This window comes from Schistocerca americana, chromosome X, assembly GCF_021461395.2.
Source record: "Schistocerca americana isolate TAMUIC-IGC-003095 chromosome X, iqSchAmer2.1, whole genome shotgun sequence".
Lineage (NCBI taxonomy): Eukaryota > Metazoa > Arthropoda > Insecta > Orthoptera > Acrididae > Schistocerca > Schistocerca americana.
The window spans coordinates 179,126,380-179,149,028 of NC_060130.1; the positions used below are offsets into that span (position 1 = coordinate 179,126,380).

The 22,649-nt window shown below is 41.0% G+C and overlaps 1 protein-coding gene across 2 annotated transcripts in view; it reads right to left on the minus strand.

The window, feature by feature from the left end:
* Nucleotides 1-22,649, minus strand: part of LOC124554809 (regulator of nonsense transcripts 2-like) — a 233,707-nt gene that overhangs the window by 187,167 nt on the left and 23,891 nt on the right. For both annotated transcript variants that reach the window (XM_047128465.1, XM_047128466.1), the window contains one exon: nucleotides 250-1,537. In XM_047128465.1, coding sequence (XP_046984421.1) covers nucleotides 250-1,440 — 1,191 coding nt within the window. In that variant the 5' untranslated portion in view covers nucleotides 1,441-1,537. The remainder of the gene's footprint in view (nucleotides 1-249; nucleotides 1,538-22,649) is intronic.

Sequence of the window (22,649 nt, forward strand, 5' to 3'; positions counted from 1 at the left end):
GATTGGAAGAAGCGTTGGCCCAAGTGTATTGTATCTGACAGGGATTACTTTGAAGGGGACAACACGAATACTGACGAATAAATAGTTATTTTTTCATAAAAATATGAAGTCACCTTACTTTCTGAACATAACTCGTATTTTTAAGAAAGAAATGGCTGTATATGTTATATCAGACTAAAAACCAGCAGAACACAGCAGTACACATAAAAAGCAAAAATTGTAAGAGAAAATGAAAGTAAATGGAGTTACCTGTTGTTCATCATCAATGTCGAGTGTAGTCTCTGGAAACCAGTCAGATGTTACTTCAATTTCCTTCACAGTCCAATTGGAGTCCAGTATTTTGTAACTAGTAACATTCAGGCAGTTTGTTTCTAAAAAGTACTTCATGGCTTCTTCAGGGCTAAGGGCAATTGCAGGTTTTGCTTCACTGTTGCCTTCCTCAACAGTACTCTGATGAGTGCTACTATCTGCAACTGAAATACCGTATGGTACTTCTTCAATGGCATCTTCGACATTTTGTTCAGATGAGCTGTTGTCGACATTATTAACGTTCTCTATGTCTAAATGTTTTTCACTAGCATCAGTTTCATCAGATGGAACGAGTGCCTTCTTATCATGAGACACTGAATTGATTTCTCTATCCGAGACAATGCTGTCATAGTTAAAACTTCTATCTAAATCAAGGGAAGAAGCAGAAGGCAGTCCAGCTGATAAATTTCCATTCTGGGCTAGTGTTACAGACTTGCCCTCGGTAGTACTGGCAGCAAAATCATAATATTCTTTTCCTTTCTCCCTGCTCTCTGCATACATAACTGATTTTTCTGCCAATTTTACAACAAGGGCTTCAATAAATTCTCTGTCACATGGATCAAATGTATATTTCGGTGTATATTTCTGTGAATAATTTCCCAACTGTGAAGAATCAGAATCAGCACTGTGAAGTTTTACAGAGTTTGTACACTGATCTGTAACTGTTGCTGGTGGATAAATAACAGGATAAGACGGATCACATTCTTTCATAATGTTAGCACTTGCAAGGTAATAAGCTGCATGATTAGGTACAGCATCTGATGCTGCATAATAAAATGAGTTATCCTCGGGATCATTATTGTCGTATCTGAAGTCTTTAGCATTGCACACATCTTGCATTGTGTGTGTGCTAAAAGTAGGTACATCATACATGGAATGAAATGAGTCAGAAATTCCTTCACAGCTCCCCAAGAAATCCTGTCTCAAAGGAACACCACCAAGTCCACTATTTTCTCTCACTCTTTCATTAGCCAAATCAACACCTGTCTCTCTATAAAGGAAAGGGGTACTGCTGTGTTCATGACTCATGCTGTTTGCAACTGCAGAATCGATATGGTCACAAAATTGATTACCTGAGTACGTGTAGTCTGTATCATAATACTTATTACGTGCAAACTCGTAGGGATCCATTTTCAATTTATGACCTGTATGTCTTTCAGTAAGCACTTGGACTCTGATGCATCACCAAAACATGCACAGCTCTGCTGAACGAGTTCGTCCACCTGGCCTGTAAAAGGCAATAACAGTTTTAGTGTGTCAAAAATTCCAATAATACATTTGTGCAACTATTAAAATCTCTCAGCAAAAAACATTGGAAATATAAAATTTTAAGTTACTTAAGATGTACTATTTTTGCCTAAGTTGTCCCATATAAAATGCAGATAAGGATAACTTAACACTATGTACACTGTCACAGCTCAAAGGTAAATTTAAACCTCACATTTATCTGGGTGCTGTTCTACTTGTGGTGGTATGCTATCATCGACTTCCCATTAGTAAATAGTTCACCTAGCCACACATAAATGAACTTATAATTGAACATGGAATCTGAACACAATTACAAATGGTTCAAATGGCTCTGAGCACTATGGGACTCAACTGCTGTGGTCATAAGTCCCCTAGAACTTAGAACTACTTAAACCTAACTAACCTAAGGACATCACACACATCCATGCCCGAGGCAGGATTCGAACCTGCGACCGTAGCAGAACACAATTACAACTCAGGTTTTTGAACTAAAGTTTCACACAGTGTCCAAATCACAATGCAAATTTGCTTCACCCTTATACAAAGAATTGACCAGCGACGGAAATCACTCCCCCCCTTCCCCATTTGACTAGCAGATAGTATGTAGATGAAAATGTGTCAGAAATCCCTGTGTAATTATAAATTTCTCTGATTTTACAATTATGACCATTAAGCATGATAAATGGCAAAGGAAGTAATGTGTTTCTTGATACATACTGGAATATTGGCTCTTGGAATTTTGAGAGTACCACTGACAAATTCACACTGCTTTTTTTGAAGTGTCTCTTACTGTGGTTTGTTGATCACTTCTACAACACTGAGTAAACAAAACAGTCCAGCTATGGAGTTAATGTAGCTGTGCGCATAGTCAGTCTTACCACTCTCGACATATATGCTTACAGCAGAGTCGGTGAGAGAAGATCTCCGACAGCTGTCAGCACTGTTGCAAACTTTCAACTACCAAGTGCAAATGGATGCAGGCCAAAATGTGTCGCCTATAGAGCTGTGATGACACTGTGGCATTTCCATAGATATGTATATAAAACTTCATTACTCAACCAGTTAAGAAAGATATACAGAACAGCCACAGTGAGAAATGAACCCCCTGCAACTGTCAGGAATCTTCTTTAGGCAACTATGCTATAGATACTTCATGGTTGTCACCTGATTTCAGTGACTCATCACAGATCATTCATTCAGAAAATATCAGGTAATTTCATCTATTTACATGGTTACATTTTCATTTATATGTGTTTTGGGGTTAACTGACACGCTTTGCACTGTGAACTGATCACGGTTGATTGGTGCAATGGGGGGTAGGGGTAACAGACCAAACAACAAGGTCATTCATAACATCAAGGAGACTCATTATAGTAAAAGAGAGAGGGCTAAAATGTAATGGGCATCTTTTGTACCATCAATAATACAAGCAAGATGAAGGAAATAGGGGAGTCAGCAGATGGGCTCCTGGGGCTCTGCATGTGAAAGGAAACGTTCCACCCACAGCTATCCTACCACTGACCCATTATGCTCAGGAACGTCAACTATTCAACAGAGTGCAACACCCAGAATGGATGCAGCAGCAAGGAGGCAAACTGAATCTACAAGTGATTAAAACAGAGTAAAAGAGGGATGAAAGAGTAGCCAGCTCAAAGAGGTAGGGTCAGGGAGCACCCAGACCCAACATACAGCAGGAGACACCCCACCCCCAACCACTCTGGCCTGCTCCACACGTAGGTTTAAAACCTTATAACCCAGAATACAAGGTCTGTTCAAAAAACTCCAGAACTTTGTAAACAAAATTTTTCTACACTTACTTTTTACTTATTGTGTATGGTCTCTTTTGAAATACTCTCCTGCACGGTTGATATACCATTTCCAATGCCATTTCCACTTCTGGAAGCAGTCTCAGTATACCTCCTGCTGGATCGCGTGAAGTGCTGTCTGCAAATTTTCCTTTATCTCATCTACCATTGCAAATCTTCATCCTTTCAACAGGGTTTTCAACTGTGGAAATAAAAAAAGTCCGCAGGGGAATGTGCAGGTGTGTTATCTTGATGCAACAGCCTTGAATTGTCTCACCACATTTCAGGCCGTTTCCTTCTCACATTTTCTCTCAGGCATCCTGATTGTACCATTGATTAACACTTTGTCCACATGGCACGAATTCATGATGAATTAATCCTTCAAAGTCAAATAAAACTATCAGCATGGCTTTGACATTCGACCTGTGCTGGTCTATTTTGGTCTTGGAGAACTTTTCCAGACCCATTGTGAAGACTGAACCTTGGTCTCAACATCATAACCATAGACCCACATCTCATCACCAGTTACGATTCTCTTAAGGGACATCTTGTTCTCATTTGCGTGATCCAAAAGCTCTTGACAGATGGTGAGGTGAAGGTCTTTCTGTTATTAACTCATGAGCCATGGGACAAACTTGGTGGCAACATGATGCATTCCAAGATGCAAGACACTATCCAACTGAAATGTTACATTATTCGGCAGTCTTTCTGTCAGTCAGTCTTCGATTGACATGCACAGTTTCGTTGACGTGCCTAACATGAGCATCATCAGTAGGCGTTGTAGGGCATCCTGAACAAGGGTCATCTTTAACTTCTGTCTGGCCATTTTTAAACCGTGTGAACAATTTGTAACAAGGAGTATGGCATAAGCACTCATCACCATATGCTTCCTGGACCATTTGGTATGTCTGTGTACAGGTTTTCTCGAGTTTCATGCAAAATTTAATGCAGACGCTTTGCTTCTCTAACTCTGCCATATCGAAATTCACTAAGTGTCCGGCACGATGTTCTACTCAATACAGTACTGAACAATGACTAACAGACATACAAAAATGAAACTTCCAGCAGAGAGAGAGAGAGAGAGAGAGAGAGAGAGAGTGTGTGTGTGTGTGTGTGTGTGTGTGTGTGTGTGTGTGTGTGTGTGTGTGCAACCGCATTTCACTCCAAAACACCATAGGCGTGAAATTACAAATGTTCCGGAATTTTTTAAACAGACCTCTTAAAAATTACATTCACGCAGAAAATTGAGAACGAAGTCAACCACCTGTGTAACATCTACCAATATTAGAGGCAATAATCTGAAAGTTCATACTTAGCATGGCGCAAATCACACACCCTTGAATATTAAGCTCATGAAGGGCAGCACTGGCGCAGATCGCACACGCTTCAATATTAAGCTTGTGAAGATAAGTAATTAATTCTATAATAACTGTCAATTACATGAATATTACACCATAACGAAGTTAATTAGAGTCTGTTTTATATTATCTATTGAAGGTATCACTTGTTTCAAAGTATTTCTCAAAAAAAAAAATATATAAGTGTACGTTTCCGCGCACTTTAGATGCAGATTTACATACAAATTTAGGCCATTTCTTCAAGTATTAAGTGAAGAATTTAGGTTGTTTTCATTACACATACATTTAGTAGCACCGTATCTACTCGGGGAATTAAAAGTTTTATGTTCTATCTATTATTTCCTTTCAAAACGCATGAAGTATGTATCGCGCATACACGATCTTAGGCCTAATTTTTTGGGTATACAAGTTTTGATTTTTAACATTAGTTTAACTGCATTACGTTACTATATGTACACTATGTACTATATGTACACTGACTTGTAAGTGTTGCATGTGAGTTCATACATTCATATTGTCAGTGCACATAGGACAAACATGCAGAAACTTCAAAACTAGATATTCAGAACATCTCAGAGCTTTAAAAAGCAACAGCTCCCACAGCACATTTGCTGACCACCTTGTAGCCCACAATCACCACCCAACTACAATAGAAACTGACTTAAGAATACTAAAACCCAGCCACAGCCTATATAGTAAACTGACCATTGAGGAAAACTTCCATATACAGAAGGCAATAGCAGAAGGAAAACAGGTCTCTGCAAGGGCACACTATTTAACACATTAAAGGAACTTTACAAATAAAAACAGAAGAAACAGATGAAGTCTACACACACACACACACACACACACACACACACCTAAGAAGCTGTACAGAAAACACACACACACACACACACACACACACACAAAGATAAAATGCAAACAAAATTCAAATTTGGCGCCGAACTATCTGGTGAACAAATGACCACTGACTGGGCTCGGACATACAACAAACCACAATCACATTGTGTTTTGGTGAAGTGAAAAGTGTTTTACTATGTTATTTGTGGAAAATACTTGTTATAGTTACGTGTGCATCACAACACCTCAGCATGATGTGGAGAATGAAAGTGCTTGCCACACGAAAACGTAAGTAAAAACGAATACGGGCACTAAAACATCGTGACAAACTAAGTTAAATTCTAGAAGATAGGTTAACTCCCAGCAAAAAACTTTCTCATCAACATTGTTTGATTGCAGATGACAAGCTACCTGTAGTAATTAACACACAAGTGATCCGGAAAATTCACGCACACCAAATGTGAAGGTATTTACAAAAAGAAACGATCTATTGTTTGAAATAAACGTCCACATAATTTTATAATAATTTAACAAAAATGTTCACATTACAGAATAAATAAAAATTAAAACCCACTGATGATGGCACAGTGGTGCCGAAACATGTTTGGGTACTGAGAAAAAAACGGTGTTTTGAATAACTGGTGGACCTCACATCCAACAATTTTAACTGCAAACATGGCCAACACAAGGAGCTGCAAATCAAAATGATAAATATTAAGAGAGAAAGTATTCATTGCACAAAAGCGTGTAATCAGAATAATAGCTGGAGCCCACCCAAGATCACCTTGCAAACATTTATTTAAGGAACTCAGAATATTCACAGTACCTTCACAATACATATATTCTCTTATGAAATTTGTCATTAATAACCCATCCCAATTCAAAAATAACAGTGAAGTGCATAGCTAAAGCACTAGAAAAAAGGATGATATTCACTATTCTGGATTAAATCTCACATTGGCACAGAATGGGGTGAATTATGGTGTCACAAAAAACTTTGGTCATTTGCCAAATAGTATTAAAAGTCTGACAGATAGCCAACCAACGTTTAAAAGCAAATTAAAAGAATTTCTGAATGACCATTCCTTCTAATCAATAGATGAATTCTCAGATATGTAAAAAAATTAATCAATTAATTATTTTGTGTGAAGAAAACCTATATTAAAGTGACACGTTCCAAGTCATTACGAAATGTCGTATTCATGATCTATGGAACAAGCATTAGTGTATGTATGTTCCAAAAGGAGGGGGTATTCCACCAAGAAATAAGCTACTATCCACAAGGCTCCAAAATCACAATTTCAGAGTGGCTCATTGCACAAAATAAAACTATAGGTTAACCTGATATGGCAGATGTGGAGACAACATAGGAGTGTGGATTCCTTCTTGGAGAAGCAGAAGGGAAAGTACAATACTGCAGTAATGTCCTCAATTGTGTGGAGTGTATTAGATGGTGCAGTAGCCCACCAGATGTCATTCCACTTCCAAGTGAGCAGAGATTGCATGTGCACTTGAAATCTACAGCTGGGATCAGCAAAGCAGATGGGGAGTGAGTAAGTGCTTCTCCACTCAAACACTCCGCCAGTTCATTCCCTGGGATACCCACAGGACTTGGAACCCTGAGAAAGATAACTGAGCAAGGCCAATGAAAAGGTCATAAATGTCAGAGACCAAATGGTGGCACAAATACCATTGGTCAATAGCCAGGAGAATTTTCTTTTCTTCTCTTTTTCTTTTCTTTTTCACTTGCTGCTTCCATTTACCAACTCGCCATATATGTCATTTACGTCTACTGCCCGCTATGACTGGTATATGGGATCCGAGTGGAGCTGAATAGCAATCCCACCTGTTGCCCACATCCGGTCATGCTGCTGCCCACATGTCATGCCACGTGGAGGCAGGCCTTTGACCTGGAATCTAAAAATCTTTTTTATACTTGTTACTGTTAGAAACAGCACTGATGCCTAAAGTAGTCGATTCCATTTTTAGGCCCTATTTCTTTTAGAATTCGTAGTCTTCTAGTTAAAAAATATAGATGCAAAGTTCCCTTTCCCACCAAAAATAACTTGCAAAAAAATCTTATCCACAATCTCAAGTCCACAGTGTCCCGTTTATTATACAGGACAAACTGGAAGATCATTCAGTGTCAGGTGCAAGGAACATTTATTGGGAAAATGATGCACTAATTTGCGTAATTCCACTTTTCCTGATCATCTGTTAATTTCTGGTCAGAAACCGAAAAGTGCTCAAGAAATTTCCATTTTACACAGGGAAAAGAAAGGTCACAGGCTCGACATACTCTAAGAGCTGGAGATTTTCAAGCATATTACTAAGAACAATGGCTTCATCCTCAATGACAGTTACAGTAAGGTAACAAAAATTTTTTCGATGGCTTTAATTCACTACTCGCGGAATTTTGATGTCTTCATTGATTACTATGTTTGTCTGACCCTAGTCCTGAAACATCTTTCTTTGAATCTCATAGATGTGTACTACTAAAGTTACCTTGAGGGTTGGAACCTTAATAGTGGCAACTATTTATTTACAGCTCATACAAAATAGATACATGTTTCCAAGTTTTATTGACCTTCAACGTAGTCACCAGCATTGTGTATAACCCGTTGCCAGCGATGTGGAAATCGTAGAATACTCTTAGCAGTGCCATTTGTGTTGACAGTTTGAACGGCGCGGTCTACTGCCCGCCAAATTTGTAGCAGTTCTGAAGCGAACGGCGTGAAGTGTTTTTCCTTCAGTTTAGAAATCGAGTTGAACTTATGAGGGCTTAAGTCAGAGGAGTGCAGTAGGTGGTATAGAACTTAGCAGCTCCATCAGTCAAAAAAAAATCAGTAACAGCTTCCACTGTACATGCTTGAGCATTGTCCTGCAAAATAATAATCAGGTCCTGCAGAAAACATAATCACTTCTGTCTCTAAGGCTGGTCGTAGGTTATGTTCCAAAAATGAACAGCACAGAGACAGAAGTGATGACACTTTCTGCAGGACCTGACTATCATTTTGCAGGACAATGCTTAAGCACGTACAGTGCAAGCTGTTATTGATTTGTTTGACTGATGGGGCTGCTAAGTGATATACCACCTACTGCACTCCCCTGACTTAAGTCCTCATAAGTTCAACTCGATTTCTAAACTGAAGGAAACACTTCATGGCATTCGCTTCAGAAATGCTACAAATTTGTCAGGCAATAGACCCCGCTGGTTGAACTGCCAACACAACTGGCACTGCTAAGAGTATCGTACGACTTCCACATCGCTGGCAACGGGTTATACACAATGCTGGTGACTAATTTGTAGGTCAGTAAAACTTTGAAACATGTATCTATTTTGTATGAGATGTAAATAAATAGTTGCCACTATTTAAGTTCCAACCCTCATATTTTCTGGATCATACAGCTGTTTGTATAAATATTTTATAGTATTCTGTGCTTCACATAACAGGAATTTCTGTCAAGCCTAATAGACAGCTCTTAGTTATAATTGATTTGCCTGACTACATTGTATTTTCAAAAAATACAGTAAGCCCTCTTCTTTTGCATTTTGTTTTATAATTAACTGTTGTTAATTCAATTATTATAGTGTCTCAAATGGGTACATGTCACTGTCCTCACTCAACAGGTGGTGCAACTTGTATTGTTTTTGTGGCAGCAATGTAAGTCACTGGGCCGATCAGTCTGATGATGTTCATAGCAAGGCATACGTGCCAAAGGCTGGAAGGTCTTTATTAATTCTTTACTTGAGCATATCTGCTCTAAACTTTGACCACTGCCTTCTCCCAATGTAACTTTATGTAAGTAACCTTTGTATGTCATGACAGTTGTCATCTTGGTTAATGTTTTCATCAAACTTAATTTTCTATGTATTATTTTATGTGTTTTCTTAAAATTTCATTGTGATGAAGACATCCTTAGAGGTGTCAAAACCTGGATTAATATACCAAACAATCATTTGCAACCAGTTCGCTGTATGATTCCTATGTTGAGGCAAACTATATTACGTGAGTTTCAAAAACAAATATAGAAATGTTTTATCAATGTTAAGAAGAAGCAAAAAGAAAGATAGGAAAGAAATACACATGTTAGTACCACCATCTGGATATCTGAGGGTGAATACCTCGGTATGTGCTTCAAACCACTGACCTTCAGATATCTGGTTGTTAGTAGTAAGGGAGTTCTTTAAATTATAGTACATTATGGTAATTACTGTGTCTATATACATACTGAGAGGTTTATAATGCCCGTTGCAGTTGGCAATTTGCGACGATACAATGGCACTTCACTAACTATGTTAGCCTAACGTGCACTTCTCAAGTGACACTGATTGCTTGTACATGATATAACTAAATGTACCTATAGTTAATTATTGTCTAAAATAAAGAGTTGTCTAGTTATTTGTTCTTTATTGTATTATCATTTTATCATAATCCATTTCATCACCTGTATCATCATCCATCCTATGCAGTCTGTTATCTTTCTGTCTATAGACTTGCCTTCTGTACGTCTGTGTATGTAGGTACTCCTTGTGTGTTGCCTTTGAAATTTTGTCTGCTAATGAGTTTAATGGTTTCCATTCTATTTCATTTCTAAGGGTGTCTTGTGTTTGGCATTTCGTGTATGTATTGTGAACTTGTACTGTGTCACTGACGTGTCTGTAGTTCCTGCAGAATAGGACTGTGAGTGCAAACTGATGTCTGCCTCAAACTTATTGTGGTGTAAGTGTGTGGATAAGTTCCATGTCCCGTTAATAAATGCACCATGTCATGGCTGTGATCAATGAGTTTCATTCTTAACCATTCCAATATGTCAGGAAAGAAAGTATAGACTGACTGTCCCTTATAACTTGTGCCCCACTCACCCTGGCAAGTTTCCATTTGACAGAGCTTAAGGCACTTTTTGTTAAAAGTACACTGGTTATTTGGTCAATTCAGTCTAGTCAAGAGACTGCTCATTGAGTTGCTACATGACAAAACTAGGTCAAGGGAAGGCCCTTTTAATAAAATGGAGGGCTCTGGTAACGGCTATCGGTTCTGCCATAAACAAACAGCATGTTCCCAGCAGTGAATGGCATTCTACATCAACAGAAGATGTAAAAGTATTAAGAGCCAACTTTGTAAGAGCTCAGAGCATCCTGGAACTCTTGAAGAACTGGACATAACAAAAGTTGACAGGTCATCAGGTCATGGGGGTGACCAAGACTTTAGGACCTTGGAAAAGATCGATTCTAATCTGCGACCTGCACACGATCCATGGATCCAACACGATGTGTGAGAGATAATGCAAGGAGCACAGTCCAGGTAGTGGAGATAGAGATCTTGGCAGAGGGAAGTGAGGCACATTCGAACTGATAATCTCACCGGAGGGCGTGTATCAGGATGGTGTCAGCTTTCATATGCTAAGGGAATAGGATACATGGGATCATCAAGCATTTGTCAAATGGCGATTGCATTGGAGACCAAGAGCTGGTAACATCGAACCTGAGTGGGAAGATCCCCACTTCAACAAGGAAACTGTCTACAGGACTAGTCCGAAAGGTACCAATGGCCAGATGAACGCCATGATGGTGGACTGGGTCTAACAGTTTGAAAGTTGAAGAAGCCATCGAACCATAAACCTGCCAACCATAGATCAGACAGGACAAAACCAGGGACCGGTGAATATGGATAAGAGTAGCGAGATCCACACCCCAAGGTGTGTGGGCAAAGAAGCAGGGAGTGTTATGCTTCTGCATGCACCTAGTCTTCAGGTGACAAATTGGGGCAGCCAAGTCAGCTTTTTTATCAAAAAGGAGGCCCTAGAAATGGGACTGTGCTACAATGTCAAGGTGGTACCTATGTACAGTTCCAAGTCAGGATGAACTGTGGTACGACAACAGGCCACGTATGACTCACGTTTTTATAAGAGAAAACTGGAAACCATGAGAAAGAGCCAAAGCAGAGACTTACCAGATAGGGCGGCAGGGGTGACCAGCAGCTCAACAGAGGTCACTAGCCCACTGATGGCTATGAGGAAGAGAGTGACATTCAACATAGAGCCCATTCTTTTGGATCTGTGAGGAGCTGAGCGAAGTGCCAACTCTAACACGGAACAATGAGTGAAATAAGAACTGACAAATAAAAACTGGTAAGCATTTTGAAAGCTCCAGTCATGGAGGGTAAGTAAAATTTGATGATGCTGACTGGTGTCATATACCTTATACATGTCAAAACACACTGTGATAAAGTGTTGGTGTTTAGAAAAAGTGTGGCGGATTGCTGCTTCCAACCTAAGCAGATGGTCAGCTGTGAATCGTCCCCCCAGAAACCACAATGATTGGGGGACAAAAGACTTGGGGATTCGAAAAGCCAGAATAATCTGTCGGCAACCATCCTTTCAAGCAACTTACAGAGGACATTGGCCAGATTAATTGGCCGGTAACTGCCAAGAGACATTGAGTTCCTGCATGGCTTAAGGAATGAGACAACTATGCTACCTAGCCACTGCGAGAGGAACACACACCTTGGAGCCAAATACAGTTGAAGACCCTGACTAGATGTGGCCTTTGGGGAATATTCAGGTGTTGGAGCATCTGATTGTGAACTGAATCAGAGCCTGATGTAGTTCCCAATCAGTGAAGAGTTAATTACAGGGTTCAGCTTGGTAGGGAGTGAAAAAATGCTGTTGCAAGATGGGTCGCAAGGTGTTCTGCAAGAACTGATGTACTGGTAGAAAGACCACCCAGTACGACAAGACTGCAAACAGCTGTTGACCGTTGGTGGCCTCTAAGACCACAGAGCTAGGCCCACATCTGAGATGAAGAAGCATACGTCCCCAGGGAGGAGACATGGCGCTTCCAGCATACCTTCTTACTACATTTGATTAGATAGCAAGCCTTAGCACAACATTGCTTAAAAGTGATAAGGTTAGTCTGTGAAAAATATCATTTGAACAGCAGGGTTTTACAGCAATTGTGAATAGCTATCGCAATGTCTCTGGTACACCACAGCACTGCCTGATGGTGGGAGGGACCTGTAGAAAGGAGGATAGCGGTTCCAGCAGCATAGGTGACCATGTCTGAGGCATCTTGCACAAATCCATCAATGCAATCAAATACAGAGGCAGCAAATTTAGCAGCAGAAGCATACAAAGGCCAGTTGGCTCTTTGAGGTGTCCAACATGGTGGTCGGTCTGTCTGGTGGTGGCTAGGAAATTACAGGATCACGAGAAAGTGGTCACAAAGGTCATAGTGTGGTGACCAATGTAGCAAAGCCACTAGATTAGAGGAAGAGATCATCAGATCAATAACTGAAAAGGTACCATGGGCAGCACTGAAGTGGCTAGGAGAACCACTATTGAGGAGCTACAGATCATGGTCTGTGAGAAGCTGTTCAATCAAAAAGCCCATACTTGATGGTGTGGTACTCTACCATAGGGGGCGGTGCATCCTCAAGCAGGAGAAAAGGGAGGAAAGTTGTTGGATTAATGTGATGAATTCAACAACAGTAAGTGGCATTCCTGGAGGTAGGTAAACATTGCAAATGGTAATCACTGAGGTCATCTGCACCCACACTGCTGTAGCCTCCAACAAGGTACGAAGGGGAATCCATTCACTGATGACATCTGTATGAACCAACATACAGACCCCTCCAGATGCCATCTCAGGACCAGCATAGTTTCGATAGAACATGCGACAATCACAGAACATTGGAGAATCATCATCAGAGATGTATGTTTCTTGGAGATCAATGCAAACCGAAGAAGAAGAGAAAATACAGTGTTGTAGTTCCGCCAGGTGACAGTAGTAACCATTACAATTCCAATGAAATATCACTTGACTGGTGGCCAGGTTAGGAGTTAAGGGGACAGGAGAACTTATCACATCACAGTACCACTACCTGTCCCCAGTGGGGATGGAACCACATCCACAAACATGGACTCAGGACCCGACTGTGTGGAGGGATCTAGTGCCCCCGAGGGCACTGGAGGAGCCTTGTCTCGATTCCTATTCTTCTTCTTGTTCTTCTTCTTTTCCTTCATAACCATTGATGAACAAGGTTCGTTCAAGGGGGCTATCCACAGGGAGTGCAGGATGGATGAGCAGGCAGAGCTTGGACCCACAGACTGTGGTTCCTTGAGCCATTGTTCGGCATCGGGCCTTCAGTCCAGTGATTGCTGGGGCGAGGGATCCCAAGAGGGAGCCCTGTCAACAGTAGGTGCCAAAGAAGATGAATCTTCTCCAACTGGGTGTGTGAAGTGGTTCTCAAGAAGGTACCATGGGAGAAGAGGATGGTAGGAGATCTGGTTTGGGGAAAGGCAGAGGTGATGGAAGACAGAGGTGGGGGAAGGAGATGTGGTAGTGTTGTTCACATAATAGATCGTCATATCCACAAAATGTATGTCTTCAATAGATTTGTATTCCTGGACCTTCTGTTCTTTCTTGAAAACTGGGCAAACTGGCGAATGTAGAGGTTGATGTTCCACGCTGTTGACACAAAAAGGTGGACGTTCACAAGGACTACATTCATTCATGAAGCCAACATCCACAGTTGTCGCATTTTGGTCCATTGAGCAATGGGTCGACAGATGCCCAAAACGTAAACATCTGAAGCACCTCACATGCAGACACACAGTTTCTGATCACACCCCTACACCATGACCTTCACTTTCTCCAGGATAGTCCCTTCAAAGGCTAAGAAATTCCCTTCAAAGACTAAGAGACAGGCACTTTTATCCATACAATCACCCTTGGACCCTATTTGTTCACATCTGATAAAATGTGCGCCTCACTGCTGGAGATTAGGTCGTAGCCCCTCATCTGCTTGGATCCTAAGATCTCTGTTAAAGATGATTCCTTGGACCATGTTCAAAGTTTCTTGTGGGGCTATGGTCACACATGTATCACCTAAACACTCATATGCCTGAAGAACTGTGTAGATTGGGTAGCAAACAACGTTTTAATTAATAATGAAGCAGTTTGTATTTTTCCAAGAGACTCAACTTCCTCAAATTTCTCTTCAGTGTTTTTGACAAAAAATAATGGTTTCATTCCAGTAGAAATACCCCCACCACATTGAGTATTGGGTAAAGGGTTTCACACCTATGTGTCTGGCTTGTATCTTTTCCTGTGGTGTAGCCAGGTAACGAAACATAGTGGAGTCATATCCCTCTCCTTTATAATAATCTTTCCCACCTGAAGAGATTGCTGGGGCCTTGCGACCACCAGTGGCAAAAAGTTTAATTTGCTTCATGTGTGATTCTCACAATGGTACCACCCACCCAGAATGGGGGCTCCTCTCCACAGGCTCCACCCAGCCACAGCAATGGTTCTGGCCAGTAAACTGTTGCCCAGAGTCCCCATGCCCCAGCCACAATGGGCACATACACATTGACTTGCACGAGGAAACACCCCTCCCCCTCAATAAAATGACTGCTGTGCTGGGTTTTGGGCACAGTACCTTCGCAAGAAAGGAAGTGCGCAAAAGACAGACATGAAGGTGGAATATACGCCATCCTGGGCTATCTTCTCTATGCAATCCACTCTTTTTTAAAATAGTAGTAAGGCAAACCCAACAAGCAAGGGACCATATAGTTAAGAATGAAAAGTTGTACAGTGCTCGAAGAGAGAAAAACTAGTGTCCAAAATCACAAACCATATTTAAGCACAATCGATACCAAGAAGATCATCCAATCGAAAGGCAGAGAGGAAAATAGAATGGTGGAAGTATAGACTTTCAACACAGAAAGTGAAGTAGCGCTACAAGGGTTGGGGCCTCATGGTGGCCAAGCACGTACTCGCAAAAGAGATATGAGCCTCCTGGAGGGGTGGGGGAGCTGATCATCTTCACGTTGTGCTCATTTCACAATTTTCTAACACTGTGCACACAATGGCATCATCTGCAGAGACCTTGACAGAGCTGTAAGTTATATATTGTCTTATTTACCTATATAATGAACAGTGACAGTCTTAAGGACCAAAAAAAATCCTGTGACTCACACTCATTGGCTTTCTCTGGCATGCAAGAAAATTAAGATAATTACGGTAAAAGTTATAGTCACTAGATATCATGGGTGTCCCACTTGTATTGGGCTCCAGGAAAAGTGTTACAAAAATCTTTGTAAAACAAGTTATGAAGCCAAATTTGTACATTGGTGTACTTTTACGGTTGAGAATAAAGGTACATTACAAGAGGTGCAGTAAGTGACCTCCCCCAACCGGTATACACAGTTCAACACAGAGCTGCACATTTGTGAACAGGCAGAGCATCGGATTGACTGGCAGATGTTATCACATAACTCATTGATGGTGTGATGCTGTGTGAATGCCCAGATTCCTGCAATAAACAGAGAAGAGATTTTGGGGGCGACACCTGACCCACATTTTCTTCTGATAACTGCAAACAGTCCCTACTGTGCAGATCTAACACAGTTCCCTTTGTCTCCAGCTTCATCACCAAGTCTTGAATACAGAGTTTAGATGGTTTAAATCCATCACCAAAATGTTCTACAAAGAGTCACAAACATATATTAAAGGAACCACTTATCCAATACTGTTTCACAAGAAATGCGTGCTCTTCTCCAGAGTATCAATACACCATCAGAATCAAACAGGAATGGAAGAAGCAAGTGACATGCAACAACATGGGCATCCTACACTGAAACAGAGACCCATGCACAGCTTGTGGAATCTCATGGTTGCCACATTTCACAGATGCTGTCATGTTGATGAATGATGTGAGAACATCTGCTGTGAAATCCAATACTCTGTCAGCAATAACCATGAACGTGCAGCACTGCACTGAACTGTGTGTACAGGTGGTGGGTGGTCACTTCCAGCACCTCCTGTAATGTACCTTCATTTCTCAACCATGATGGTATATCAATGTATAAATCTGGTTTCATAACTTCTTTCATTACGATTTTTGTAACGCTTCTCACAGGGCCCCTTACGAGTGGGACATCCTGTATTGTGAGCTTGTTACCAAATCAATAAGGAAGCCAATGAAAACAGAAAACATGGGAAAGAATACTGCCATAAAATTAATGGTGATAACTCAGTAAATTAGTGCACATATTCATTTAGGTTGACTGACACAGTAAGTTCCATGTTTCATGACATGGTAGCAATGATGTTCCTGAAAGAAATTTACATCTGCATTTTCTGTGCAGTTATAAAAATATCCCACTTATAAAATTATTCTGTTTATGAATGTAGTGTGATAAAAATAAAAGAATATAAATACTACACTGCTGTTCAAAATTAAACGAACAAACTGCTATTTTCCCGACCTGCGTCTAATTCATGATATACTCACACAAACTGTCAACATACATCATTACGATCATGTTCTGTACAGAAGATGGCATTCCGATCAATGGACAACCATGCCAGTAATGACGTCAGGGCACCTAAAGGGTGACAATTATTGAACTATATGGGAAAAAAAAAACATAAATTAGTTACAAACTACAGTGTGCACACACTTTATTCAACATGTAAACATCACTAGAGAGATTCAGATTTAGGTTATAACATGTTCAATATGCCTACCATCGTAGGCGATGAGGTGGCACACACGAACAGTGAAATTCTGCATGACCCGCTGAGGTGTCGGAACATTGATGCTGTTGATGACCTGGACAATACAGTGGCCAATTGAGACCCATGCCAGTGGCCTCTGGGTACCCCAGAGCGAGAATGCAGTTCCCAAAGCACTCCTCCAGGATATCAAACACACTCCTGCTTCAATGGCGCCATGCCCCATCTTACATGAACCACATCTTGTCGAAATTAGGGTCACTTTGGATAATGGGGATAAAATCATCTTTCAAAACCCTCACATAACGTTTGGTAGTCACTGTGCCTTCAAGGAATATCACACTGATTATTTCATGACTGGATATTGCACAGCACACAATCATCTGTTGAGGGTGAAGAGACTTCTCAAACGTGAAATGCAGATTCTCAGTCACCCAAATGGACCAGTTTTGCTTATTGATGAATCCACCCAAATGAAAGGGGGCCTTGTTGCTAAGCCAAACCATACAGTGCATACTAATTCCCAATATGGCTCCGGCCACTTGTGCAATTTGAACGTCCTAATGCAAACCGTTCAGGAGTTATGATGATTATATTTCATATAGTTCAATAATTGTCACCCTGTATCAAGTGGGGTAGTGTTTGCAGGGTAGTCCCATATACACAATTGCTGTGTACACAGTCACAGATGGTGCAGTTTGGCACAGATATGACGCCTACAGACACTCTGCTGTGGAGGGCCACAGGAAGAATGGAAGTCGGAGAGTCACAACTGATGTGGCCCAATGGCTTAATGTGAATTGTTCTGTTGTTTCTCAGATGAGACGACAGTTTATAGAGACCGAAACTATATCCCGGAGACCAGAACAGAGCCGACCACATGTAACACCAGAAAGAGTGGACTGTTATTTGGCTGTAAGGGAACGACAGTACCGTCTTACTACTGCACTGCAATTGGCATATGACCTCACAGCATCCCCTCGACTTCTTGTATTGAGACAAACGGTGTACAGAAGGCTTCAGCAAAGTGGCCTTTATTGTTGGAGACCTGCTGTCTTTTTACCTCTGGCACGTCTTCACAGAAGTGAATGTCTAGAATGGAGCCGTCAACATGCCACCTGGACGGTCGAACGGTGAGCTAATGTTCTTTTCACAGATGAGTCCCAATTAGGTCTGGAGAGTGATTCTCAATGGATTCGCATCTGGAGGGCACATGGAAGACGATTTCAGGACCTAAACATTGTGAAAGACACCGATATCAAGAAGGATCCCTAACGGTGTGAGTAGGTATTATGTTGATTACTTAAAAACCTCTTCGTGAAATTGTACAGGTGAATCATCAAGATTCAACTGCTGTCAGGTACTGTGAGGAGATCTTGCGATCTCATGCACAGTTCTTGTGAGGTGCTGTAGGCCCAGACTTTGTATTGATGGACGATAATGCTCGACCTCATAGAGCATGGCCAATTTAAACCCCGTACGGCATGTCTGGGATGCACTAGGGAGATGGGTTCCATCATGTCAGCATCCACCAACCACTCTCAAAGACTTGTGAGCAGCTCTGCAAGAAGCACAGGCATTATTGCCTAAACATGAGATTGATGAAATTATTCACAGCATGTCCTGTTGCTGTCAGGTCTGTATTGGTGCCAGAGGTAGTCACACCCCATACTGAGCACATTAACCAATTGTCAGAGTGCGTGTACAAACTCATTAAGTTGTATAAAAAAATTTGAACAACATTTTTGTCCACTATTATGCATGTTACAGTTGATTGTGTTCTGTATTCTTTACATTGTTTCTACTTAACTATCATCTGTTTATACTGTTTTGTGGCAAAATAATTGTAACCTTGCAAAATTTCCGACTGTTGCTTTAATTTTGGACACCAGTGTACCTTGAATAATCTGTCATACAGTACCTTATATCATGTTTTGATAATGTATTACATCAATTATTGTGACTACAAGTTTGAAAAGAGGAAGGTATGCATGTTTCTTGAGACAAACAATTTTTAAGCATGTGACTTTACTGAAAGTTCTATATGCATTCAACTACATTATGTGATCAATAGTATCCCGACACCCCTAAGGAATGCGGAATTGGCCACATCTGTTATGAGAGACGGACCCACCGTATAAAAGTAGGCAGGGAGCATTGTGTTGTCAGCAGAGAAGCAGTAACGGCAGAATGGGTCAGCTAGGAGAGCCAAGTGACTTTGAAAGTCATTGGATGTCACATGAATAACAAATCCATCAGGGATATTTCAACCTGTCTAAAGTTGCCGAAGTTGACTGTCTGTGATGGTTTTCTGAAGTATAAACATGAAAGGAAAAACACATCTAAATCAAGATCAGGTAGACTCCATTTATTGACAGACAGGGGCTGTCAAGCACTGACAAGGGTGATTGTAAAAAATCACATGAAATAAGCGGAAGGGATCACTCTTGAGTTACAAAGTGCTACTAGCAGTCCAGCTAACACAATGACTGTACATACAGAGTTAAAAAGAATGGGATACAATGACCAAGCATCTCCTCATAAGCCACTAATTTCTGTTGCCAATGCTAAGTGACAATTTAGTTGGTGAACAAGAGACACCACTGTACAGTGGATGACTCGATGTGAATGACTTGGAGTGAAGAATCACACTATACCCTGTGGCAACCTGAAGGAAGGGTTTGGGTCTGGATTTGGCACATACCTTCACAATGTTATCTGCCATCATAGGTAGTGCCAACAGTGAAGTTCAGAGGAGGTGGTGTTGTGGTATAGCTCAAATGGCTCTGAGCACTATGGGACTTATCATCTATGGTCATCAGTCCCCTAGAACTTAGAACTACTTAAACCTAACTAACCTAAGGACATCACACAACACCCAGTCATCACGAGGCAGAGAAAACCCCTGACCCCGCCGGGAATCGAACCCGGGAACCTAGGCGCGGGAAGCGAGAACGCTACCACACGACCACGAGCTGTGGTATAGCAGTGTTTCTTGTGGCTAGGGTGTGATCCTCTACTGCACTTAGGAAAATGCAAAATGCAAAAGAATATGAACACCTTTTTCTTAAAATAGGACAGCCTTAGTTGCAAACTGTTCTATCTATTTATTAGTAATGATATATTCTGCCCTCATGGGGCATATTCAGATTAACCTAGGATTGTAAAATAACATTGTGCGGCATAGGTACATTAAAAACAGGGGATAGAGGTAGTACAAGGCCAAGTTCCAGGCTGTGTAGCCATCTCTACAACTAACAATATAGATGAACTAATGTAAGAAGTAATGCAACATCCGTCCTTTAATGCCAGCATATGGCATTAAGATAAAAATTATAAGAAAACATCATCCCATCATCATTAAGCTAATAAAAGCATAAGGAACTTCCGCTAGGTTGAATAATATTTATCTGGGGATAGTGATCTCTGATTCCTATCTGTTGTTCAGCTTGGAGATAGGTTTTCTGCCCCCTCCTCCACCAATTTCAATTTCTCACCAACCTCTACTCTACAACAGAATTTCTGAATAGATAATATCCAGTCAGGTTAGACATATTAAATTTTACAAATAATAGGGGGCTTACGCAGTCTTTTTCAACTGTGTAGAACATTTTTTTTTTTTTATCACACTGCACTGCACTAGCAACAATATTTTCTCATTTGCATATTTTGGCTTATATATCCACAGCAGATGCAAATAACTAACAAACAACTTACCGCCATCGACGTATATATAAGCTGAATCGTGCAAGTGACTGGTATTGTGACTAGTGCAGTGTAGTGTTTTGAAAAACATGCCTGAGGCTAGGAGAACACAACGGAATAATGGAAGGAGCCAAAAAAATGTACCAATGGCAGAGCTTATAACTAAAGTGAAATGCGTGAAGTCTAAACAAGTATTTATACAGTTGCAAAAGATGGCATAATCTCAACATTATTTGTAAAAACTGCAATTGCAAAAGAGAGGCCTCAAAAACAAAAAGGCAAGACATACATTAAATTTTAGTGTAGATTAAGAGTAAGTAAAAATCCAACTATGTAAATGACCAGCACATAGCCCTACCAAAATATTCATCTCCGTCTTAAGTTTTTGCAAATATGATCCACAAAAGACACAAATAACTAACAGACAACCTACAAGCATTCACAATGTCTCTCAAAAACTGTGCCTTACATATTAAATACTTTTATTGTTAACTTTATTATCAACATGCAGTAAAGAATTTATTCCATCACAATCGTCATGACAGATTTCAGTAAAAACAGAAAAAGACTGAATCCTCCTTGTGCTACTTCTTTAACAAAGTTGGACACCAAACACCAGATGCAATAATCTAAATCACCAGACACATTTTGTGTGTCTGTACTAACATTCATTTACTACTGTTGATACATGCAAAAATATTCCAGTTTTCAGAACTGAGGATAATGTGATAGGTTGAAGGTTTCATTGACAAGAAAGATTCCCCATCAACTCTCGCACATACGAGGTACCGGGGTGAACAAACTTCGCTGCCATCCTTAGCCTGGCGTTCCTCCCATGCTGTGGCCGGAGGGGGGGAGGGGGACAATTTGGAGTCGTATTTCTTAGCACTGAAGTTAGACCTTGACTGCATACAGACTGCTGGTGTTTGACCACCAGCAAGAGATGATGTACTACGCTTCTGGCGTGTCATCCGCCCTGATTCCACCCACTCTGACCAGGGGACCTCCCCACGGGCACCTCCAAGCCGCCGCAAAGGTCACTTGGCAGGATGGCCACTGCCAGGAGTCCCAATGCCCCAGGATGACCGTTATCTACTCCTTGGCATATGTGGGGAGTTAACGGTGCAGGCTTCAGCAGAGTGATCCCTGTGTGGTCAGGGAGCTACAACCGACAGGGTACACGGCAGCCCTACCACAACGGACTGGCTACCTTGCTGGATACCAGGTGCAAACGAGCTAAGAAGTCCATTATCGTCGAATGCAATACCGCACAGAGGATGGAGGAAAACGCATTCAGGAGAGTGATCTCGCCCAACGGCTGGAGACTGAGTGGAAGAGTAGATCCATGTCGACGAAGGATGCGAGAGGTCTCAGTGCATAATGGACAACACTATGCACCGTGTAAGGCGCCCTACCCCAATTGGCTCGCTCTTTGGGAAAGTTTCGAAAAATGAAAGTCAAACCCTACAGGGGACCATCACATATAGGTCAAAATGTGAGAGACTCCTTTTAATTGCCTCTTACTGACAGGTTTCAGGTAGATTATATAATGGTAAGACAGAGATTCAGAAACCAGGTTTTAAATTGTAAGACTCTTCCAGGGGCAGATGTGGACTCTGACCACAATCTATTGGTTATGAACTGTAGATTAAAACTGAAGAAACTGCAAAAAGGTGGGAATTTGAGGAGATGGGACCTGGATAAACTGAAAGAACCAGAGGTTGTAGAGAGCTTCAGGGAACGATTGACAAGAAAGGGGGAAAGAAATACAGTAGAAGAAGAATGGGTAGCTTGGAGAGACGAAATAGTGAAGGTAGCAGAGGATCAAGTAGGTAAAAAGACGAGGGCTAATAGAAA